This window comes from Bombina bombina, chromosome 6 (assembly GCF_027579735.1).
Source record: "Bombina bombina isolate aBomBom1 chromosome 6, aBomBom1.pri, whole genome shotgun sequence".
NCBI lineage: Eukaryota > Metazoa > Chordata > Amphibia > Anura > Bombinatoridae > Bombina > Bombina bombina.
The window spans coordinates 446389254-446399253 of NC_069504.1; the positions used below are offsets into that span (position 1 = coordinate 446389254).

General features: G+C 35.9%; 1 protein-coding gene across 2 annotated transcripts in view; it reads left to right on the forward strand.

Moving 5' to 3' along the window:
- Positions 1–8870, forward strand: part of SAR1B (secretion associated Ras related GTPase 1B) — a 236847-nt gene extending 227977 nt beyond the window's left edge. For both annotated transcript variants that reach the window (XM_053717214.1, XM_053717213.1), the window contains 2 exons: positions 2505–2636; positions 6834–8870. In XM_053717214.1, coding sequence (XP_053573189.1) covers positions 2505–2636; positions 6834–6950 — 249 coding nt within the window. In that variant the 3' untranslated portion in view covers positions 6951–8870. The remainder of the gene's footprint in view (positions 1–2504; positions 2637–6833) is intronic.
- Positions 8871–10000: the final 1130 nt, after the last annotated feature.

A 10000-nucleotide genomic window follows, 5' to 3' on the forward strand; every position in this document is an offset into this window, starting at 1 on the left:
TATTCAACGCAACTTCAACTCTCGATACCAGAGTTGCTTACGGACGCGGCCAGCCTCAAAAACGTGCTCGTGCACGATTCCCCCATAGGAAACAATGGGGCTGTTTGAGCTGAAAAAAAACCTAACACCTGCAAAAAAGCCGCGTTCAGCTCCTAACGCAGCCCCATTGTTTCCTATGGGGAAACACTTCCTACGTCTGCACCTAACACTCTAACATGTACCCCGAGTCTAAACACCCTAACCTTACACTTATTAACCCCTATTCTGCCGCCCCCGCTATCGCTGACCCCTGTATATTATTTTTAACCCCTAATCTGCCGCTCCGTAAACCGCCGCTACTTACATTATCCCTATGTACCCCTAATCTGCTGCCCCTAACACCGCCGACCCCTATATTATATTTATTAACCCCTAATCTGCCCCCCACAACGTCGCCTCCACCTGCCTACACTTATTAACCCCTAATCTGCCGAGCGGACCGCACCGCTATTATTATAAAGTTATTAACCCCTAATCCGCCTCACTAACCCTATAATAAAAAGTATTAACCCCTAATCTGCCCTCCCTAACATCGCCGACACCTAACTTCAATTATTAACCACTAATCTGCCGACTGGAGCTCACCGCTATTCTAATAAATGTATTAACCCCTAAAGCTAAGTCTAACCCTAACACTAACACCCCCCTAAATTAAATATAATTTTAATCTAACTCTAATCTAATCTAACGAAATTAATTAACTCTTTTTAAATAAATTATTCCTATTTAAAGCTAAATACTTACCTGTAAAATAAATCCTAATATAGCTAAAATATAAATTATAATGATATTATAGCTATTTTAGGATTAATATTTATTTTACAGGTAACTTTGTATTTATTTTAACCAGGTAGCTATTAAATAGTTAAGAACTATTTAATAGCTAAAATAGTTAAAATAATTACAAATTTACCTGTAAAATAAATCCTAACCTAAGTTACAATTAAACCTAACACTACACTATCAATAAATTAATTAAATAAAATACCTATAATTATCTACAATTAAACCTAACACTACACTATCAATAAATAAATTAAATACAATTCCTACAAATAAATACAATGAAATAAACTAACTAAAGTACAAAAATTAAAAAATAACTAAGTTACAAAAAATAAAAAAATATTTACAAACATTAGAAATATATTACAACAATTTTAAACTAATTACACCTACTCTAAGCCCCCTAATAAAATAACAAAGCCCCCCAAAATAAAAAAATGCCCTACCCTATTCTAAATTACTAAAGTTCAAAGCTCTTTTACCTTACTAGCCCTGAACAGGGCCCTTTGCGGGGCATGCCCCAAGAAGTTCAGCTCTTTTGCCTGTAAAAAAAAAACATACAATACCCCCCCCCAACATTACAACCCACCACCCACATACCCCTAATCTAACCCAAACCCCCCTTAAATAAACCTAACACTAAGCCCCTGAAGATCTCCCTACCTTGAGTCGTCTTCACCCAGCCGAGTCAAATTCTTCATCCAAGCGGAGCAAGAAGAGGTCCTCCATCCGGTAGAAGTCTTCATCCAAGCGGGGCAGAAGAGGTCTTCCATCCGATTGAAGTCTTCATCCAAGCGGAATCTTCTATCGTCATCCATCTGGAGCGGAGCGGCAACATCCTGAAGACCTCCGACGCGGAACATCCATCCTGGCCGACGACTGAACGACGAATGACGGTTCCTTTAAATGACGTCATCCAAGATGGCGTCCCTCGAATTCCAATTGATCCAATCAGCCAATCGGATTGAACTTGATTCTGATTGGCTGATTCCATCAGCCAATCAGAATATTCCTACCTTAATTCCGATTGGCTGATAGAATCCTATCAGCCAATCGGAATTCGAGGGACGCCATCTTGGATGACCCTATAATAAATAGTATTAACCCCTAATTAGGGGTTAATAACTTTATTATAGTAGCGGTGCGGTCCGCTCGGCAGATTAGGGGTTAATAAGTGTAGGCAGGTGAAGGCAACATTGAGGGGGGCAGATTAGGGGTTAATAAAATTTAATTGAGTGTCGGCGATGTGGGGGGGGGCCTCGGTTTAGGGCTACAGAGGTAGTTTATGGGTGTTAGTGTACTTTAGAGCACAGTAGTTAAGAGCTTTATAAACCGGCGTTAGCCCAGAAAGCTCTTAACTACTGACTTTTTTCTGCGGCTGGAGTTTTGTCGTTAGAATTCTAACGCTCACTTCAGACACGACTCTAAATACCGGCGTTAGAAAGATCCCATTGAAAAGATAGGATACGCAATTGACGTAAGGGGATCTGCGGTATGGAAAAGTCGCGGCTGAAAAGTGAGCGTTAGACCCTTTTTTGAATGACTCCAAATACCGGTGGTAGCCTAAAACCAGCGTCAGGAGCCTCTAACGCTGGTTTTCACGGCTACCGCCAAACTCCAAATCTAGGCCAGAGTGTTTTATTTACTGTATTCAAGTGTTATCCTCTGTTCACTTTTAGGCATTAATGACAGATGAAACCATTGCAAATGTTCCAATCCTGCTTCTAGGCAACAAGATTGACAGGCCAGAGGCAATCAGTGAGGAAAGACTGCTACATATGTTTGGAATATACGGGCAGACAACAGGGAAGGTAAATAATGTCTGATTCCTTCATAGTGCTGCATACAGTGTTGTGGTTACACACTAGGTCACTGGTTTTAAAAGCTATCTTCAGGCCACATTTTAAGGATATCTGAACTAGAGCACAGGTGAAATAATTAGCTGATTCGTAAACATGGTTATTTTACCTGCTCTCACCCAAGGTAATCCTGAAAATCTGGCCCGTTAGAGAGGCCTGGGGACAGGTTAAAAACCAGTAGGTAGGTGACCATATTGCCGCTTTAAAAAGGGACAAATATGAAAAATACATTTGTCAGGGCTGTTTAAAGAAATGTTTTGGATAATGTTCCATTGTAAGAACCCTGACATATGCATTTTTCATATGTGTTCTGTTTTAAAGCGGCAAAAGGGTCACCCTAACTAGGTATTATGTCCCAATCCATTAGTAGAGATATGCAGAATGGGGTTTTAAACATATTTGAAAAATTGTAATTACTAGTTGTTGTTTTCTTTACATTGCTCCATAAAAACTGTCTATTTGGCAAGGGTTTAGAGATGACATTTTTATTTATTTAATTTGTTATCCTTGGCTACTTGAAAACTTATTTTGACCTGTTTCAAACTGCAAATCAAGATTTAAAAATATATATATATTTTAAAGGAATAGGCTAGTCAAAATTGAATTTACATGATTCAGATAGAGGATGCAATTTTAAGCAGCTTTCTAATTTACTCCTATTATCATTTTTTCTTCGTTCTCTTGGTATATTTATTTGAAAAAGAAGGAATGTAAGCATAGGAGCCGGGCCCATTTTTGGTTCAGCACCTGAGTAGTGCTTGCTGATTGGTGGCTACATTTAGACACCAATCAGCAATCGCTACCTAGGTGCTGAACCAAAAATGGGCCAGCTGCTAAACTTACATTCTTGCTTTTTCAAATAAAGATACCAAGAAAATGAAGAAAAATTGATTATAGGAGTAAATTAGAAAGTTGCTTAAAATTGCATGCTCTATCTGAATCATGAAAGTTTAATTTTGACTTGACTATCCCTTTAAGGATTTTGAGCATTCTTAGTTCTCATTATTAAACATAACTGTTTTCTGGTTTATGACAAAAAGGAAATCGCTCACAGCAAACTTTTAAATTAGGAATCTTGTACACAACTAAAATGTGACACTCAGAATGTTCATTTGTAATTGCAATTAAGTATTTTTATGTTAAAAAAATGTTTTCTTATGGATTGGAACAACCTCAAATTTGAAAAACAATTTGCACATCTTATTCAGTGTATTAGAATAGAGCCATTTGTTTTTGTACACAAAACCATCTTCTGAAGTCTAAGAACACAGCTGTCACTGTTTATAGTTATGCTTTTGCAACAACTGCTTTAGTTTTACTACTATTATATGTTTGTATGTCTTGATCCCATGTATTCATTTAACCTATCTAGCATTGGGTTACTGAAAATGCTGACACTCTACAAATAAAAGATGAAAATAATTTATCTTCTTAAGCAAATCTGGAGTATAACTGACCTCTGTATGGGATCAATTAGTTTTAAACTAAAGTAATTGCTAATTTGCAGCCCATCATGATGTACAGATTGCTGTACTGAAAATCAGGTGTTCATTTGAAATATTATCGACAACAGTTATATATTGCAAACTCCAATTTTGTGCTATATATACATGTAGCCCCTTATTTGATGCAACAAGGGGTGTGTACTTTCCAAAAATGTGCACAACCATTAGGGACCCTAGTTGTTAATGTTCAATAGAATGCTCTTTTCTAGGGTTAATACTGTAAAGCTCTAACTCAGATCTGCCAGCTGAGATAGTCAGATAGGGAGCTGGGTTTACATATAAAGGGCTAGATTACAAGTGGAGCGGTACTTTGCACTCCCGCTCTGTATTAACTTCGCTAGACAGAGGCTTCTTACGAGTGTTGGGTGGCACGCCTATTACAAGTTGAAAGTAAAAATGTTTTTGCACGATCGCTAACCTGACACACGCAAAAAGCCGAAGTTCGAATATCGTGACCGTTTTAACATATAGCCCCATAGAGTTTAATTGGACGTGAAAAGTAGAAAAAAAACTTGCGTACCTACCTGATCGTGTTTTCTCAAGTGCGCTAACTTGGCATGAGATATTAATATTTCACATTCCAATGTTCTTCACATAACAGAATATAATATTAAAATAAAGGGGGTGTCCTTGCTATAACAGTGGTTCTATATACTGTTGTTACAGATCTATAATGATACACTACAAGGAGTTATATAAATGTGTATCCAATATTATTATACAAGCTACTCGGTTATAAACTGGAACAAAAGCTAGTGTGGTACAACAGCAATATATGGCACAATTGTGACAATGTAGAGATACAATAAATAATAACCATAGATAATGAAATCTACAGTAAAAGTGGGTAAATCAAAAGTCTCTTATGATGACGAAATAATCGATGGAGGCAGCAATCTGTGACAGACCAGGCCTAGATCCAGGAACAGCAGTCTAAAAGAACAAGAAAAAACAGATGCGCCACATGGCCCAATATTGTCTGGTGCAATAGGAGCAGTCTGGGATCTATGACAGTCACCCAGAAGACCGACCTTCTAAGATAGGTCTATGATCTGTGATGGAAAGATATAAAAGACACAAGGTGCCTATATGGCCTAGTACTGTTTAGCCAAGGAATATGCAGACAGATGTTAAAATATGCACTCACATTTGTTGTAGCATCTCCATTGATGCTAATAGAGCAGGATTGGATCAATTCAGTCACCCAACAGACTTGTTCAAGGGCAAACAGGAGACTCCAGACCTCCAGGTGATTCAGGAGGCCAAAAAAATGATCCAAAATAATTCAGATAAAGGCAGTAAGTGTTTAAAAGTAATAAAATTACTTTATTAAATAAAAGTTAAAATCAACAAGCGACGCGTTTCTCAGCCAGTGTGAGTGCATATTTTAACATCTATCTGCATATTCCTTGGTTAAACAGTACTAGACCATATAGGCACCTTGTGTCTTTTATATCTTTCCATCACAGATCATATACCTATCTTAGGAGGTCGATCTTCTGGGTGACTGTCATAGATCCCAGACTGCTCCTATTACACTTTTGGGGGCTACAACACATGTGACTGTAATCAATACACACAATTATTATATCTTTGGATCAGACAATATTGGGCCATGTGGCGCATCTGTTTTTTCTTGTTCTTTTACATAACAGAATATGTTCTATTTATTCATAAATACATATTTATATATATATATATATATATATATATGATGGATTTTAGGTAAAATATATCTAGATAATTATATATAGGTATAGCTATATACAGATATAATTAGGAATATCTATTTATAAATACTTAAAACATATTCCCTCATGTGAAGAACATTGGAATGGGAAATATTTATATTAAATACATAAACACTTTATTAAAGATGAATATTGCGTAAATATGTTTTTTTCATATTTTCAGCCACTTGACTGCAAAAGGGCTCCAATGCACTTATATATATGTCTATATGTACGTAAATATGTATTTATATGTTTATATGTGTATATATGTCTGTAAATACATATATACACATATAAATACATCCAAAAACCCATCCAACCTCACCAATACAGTATTTACAGTATATATAAATACATATACATATTGAGACATGTGTATGTAGGTTTCTCTATGTTAAAGCCCTTTGCAATCCTTTTTTTAATACCTGAGCTCTCATATCTTTAGCCCTTATTACTTTTTTTTTGCAATATTTAAAAAAAAGAAATGTTTTTATTCAGTGTTATTATGATTTTAACTGTACTTTTAAATCTATTTTTGATGTTTTATTTTATTTTCCACTTTTTAGTCAAGCGTAACAGTTAACCTGAACTCTGACATTCTGCTATCCCGATACGTTAAATTCAATTGCGCTCAAGTAAACGCATTTATTTTCAATTCGTAATATGCATGCTACTTCTGACGAGTGCAAAGAGCCGCAATATACAGTTTCTTGCTTGGACACAACAGGTAGCGTGCCACTCGTAATTTAGCCCATAATAAGCTGATATAAACATGTCTAGTTGTTAAATTGGTTCTTATGACGTGTAATTTTCCTGAATAAGATGCTGGGGAAAAAATATTTTTCTCTTGTATCTGTCACTTTTCTTTATATGTGATTCTTTATATAATATATTATTCATTATATTTATAGGGAAAAGTTGCGCTAAAGCAGTTGAGCAACAGACCTCTTGAAGTCTTCATGTGCAGTATACTGAAGAGGCAAGGATACGGAGAAGGATTCCGCTGGTTATCACAGTATATTGATTGATAGACATTAAATCACCTTGTTTATTTAATTAGCTACTCTTTGTAACGTAAATGTAATTGTCATACTTGGTTAAAGCAGCATTGTAGGTTTAAATGGCAACAAGTTCCAACTACAATTTACTTCAAAGATCAACAATTTTTAAACGTTTTTTTATTTGCAACCTTGTTTGTGGCAAACTTTTCATATGCATCTATCTCCTGAAGGCCTCAATTAATGATAAGGATGGAAATGTACACTAGTCTATACAAGTAAGTCATTTTGTAGCAGGTGTGTAAGCCATTAGGTGTTTTCCCGTCTTTACATTGAGGCAACTAGTAACTTTTCTCTCCTGATTGTTGAACTGCAGTGATATGTAATATTCAACTCTAGGAGATAGTTCCCTAAAACTCTTTAAATGTTTATACTTAAAGAAACGTATTACACACATTTGGAAATTGTGTCAATCCAATTCTAATTCTATATGATCCCTCGGTTATTTGCTGTGATAGATCTGCATGTTCTGATAGCCTTGAAGCAAATAATTAAACAAATCAAATGAATGTAAACAGAAATAGGGTGATGGTGGGAAACCAGACGTGGACCCGTTGCCCAATGTGCCTAGAGGGATATGGCTGCACCTCACTAGGCCAAAACATACGTCTGGGGTTTGCCATGTCTCTCGTTCAGAGAGGGATTGCCTGGTATTTCAGGGCTGGACCGTACTGTTTAGTCAGGACCAGACTGATATACTACAGGAAAGTTCTTCTCTCTGAAAGGCACGTGCTGAGCTAAAAGAGGCTGCTCCTGGGGCGGTAACTAGCTCTAGAACAAGCTATTATGCTATTGTTCATTTACATTTATTTTTTATGTCAACATTGACATACCAAGACATACATGTAACGTTTCCCTGCGTGTGTGTATTTTATGGGTCACACATATCTCTAGAATTTAATGTTTCATCTTTTAGAGTCCCCCCCCCACTTTTTCCTCATATCACTCCATGTACATCTTCTCTAACTAACGTTGCCACCTCAAACATATTTTCATGGCATCTATGAATAAGACATGTTGCAGGGAAGAAAATAAAGGGATAGAAAGGTAAAAATGAAATGTACATAGGTGCATTTCAATTGGAAATAGAAGAATTTTTCCAATAAAGTTCCATAAGCAAAAATGCTTCTTATAAAAGTTATTTCTGTTTTTCTGTGGCATATGCACATATCCTGTGATGGCCCAATCACCAGTATTCAAACACCACACCTACTTAGAGGGTCAGCAGTAGCTTGTATGGTACAAATGACGTCTTCAGAAGCAATACACACCACAGCCACCTCTCTGAGTAAGCATAATGCATGGGCCCTCACAGGATATGTGCATATGTTGCTGATAAACAGTAATAACGCTTACTAGAAGTATTTTTGCTAATGGAAGTATATTGCAAAAAGTTGGACAGCACTATTCATGTTCCTTCCTGCACATCCTGCAGCATTTGTACGGTATAACTGTTCTAGAAAACATGGCCAAGGTGTCAACTTTATCGCCAAACAATAATCATAAAGTTACTACAAACAAATACAGTGTTCCATTGGCTTTCCCAGGCAATCATGTTTACAGCACAAATAATGTGAGAGTAGGGAAAGCTATGCAACTCTGGATCACATGACTAAACCAGACAGGTTTCTCGTTGTCTGAAGCCCCCCTTAGGCAGCTGTCTGGTTTGCATGGGAAAATATATGATTAATGCAGGTACAAACCAGCAGTTTTCTGAATGTTCTTATAAACGCAATTATCTCTGGCATTTTAAAAACCCTTCATTTATGTACTCATAAAGAATCAATACTTTAATTTATGTGTTTCTAATTGTTAGCCTTTAAACCTACCATTCTATGTTAATACTTTAGATAATGTTTTTCAAATATTTTAATAATTTTTAAAAACAAACTTTTGTACTTGTGTTTTTTTACTAGTTTTTATCAAGCTTCCTCAATATTATGTTTTCATGCTATAATGATACATATATTGTCAAGAGTGTTGGTAGTTTCACGTTTTCAACTATAAGAATAACATTTAAAGGAACATACAGATACACAATTAAACACTGCATATGCATACAAAATAAATGTTTTCAAAGTATTTAACTGTCATTTTGTGAACAATGGGTACTTAAAGGGATATTAAACAGCTCTCCTTTAGTAAAAACAAATATGTTTAATCAAAGTAATTATAAAAAGAAACAGCTTGTGTAAAAAAAAAAAAAACTTATTTGTTTTTTTGCAAAATGAGCACTTAGAAATTCTCATTGTAGCCACTGCCTGCAGCTAGATAAGGGAACAGACAAACTGAGAACTTGCATTATGCTTGCTCTGAACATGGGCAACTCTAATTCCCTGTTTATCTAGTCTATTCTCTTAATACTAAACCAGCTCATGCTACTCTAGAAGTTTTATAGTATCAAGCTATAAATACCTTCTTATAGAAACCCAGCCTTCTTGTAGGGCTGGGAATGGACACTGCATAAATGAAGTTTAAAAAAAGAAATAAAAGCTTAATCAATTTAAATGATAAATAATACATATTGCAACGATTTCTATTAAGTATACGCAACTGCTTAATGTTTTTTTTTATTATTACAACAATGAAACAGACTGTTTCATATCCCTTTAAGTACACAATGTAAGAAGAAAAAGCACAATTTTCAGAGGTATCTCACACCAAAAAGCAGGCAGAACAAATAATGATTGTATAGTGAAGTGTTGGATGGAAACAAGCTGCAGACTGAATTAAGGAAAGAAGTGAACATTCTACAGATAAACAGCAAGAAAACAGAGTTAAAAGTGATGAGTCACCCTTACTCTTCACCTGGAGATTGACAGGTAAATGGCTGGAGTATGGGGTTAACAGAGCACAGGATTATGCGGTTACCAGAGAGCACAGGAATGTATTGTTCAGTTGGTTTCTTACAGTACTAGGAATGCTAGAAAGAAATCACAGATCTGCTTCTGGGGAAAACTGAATATTGATTTTATCAAACATAATCACAAAACAGTATGGACCACATTACAAGTGGTGTG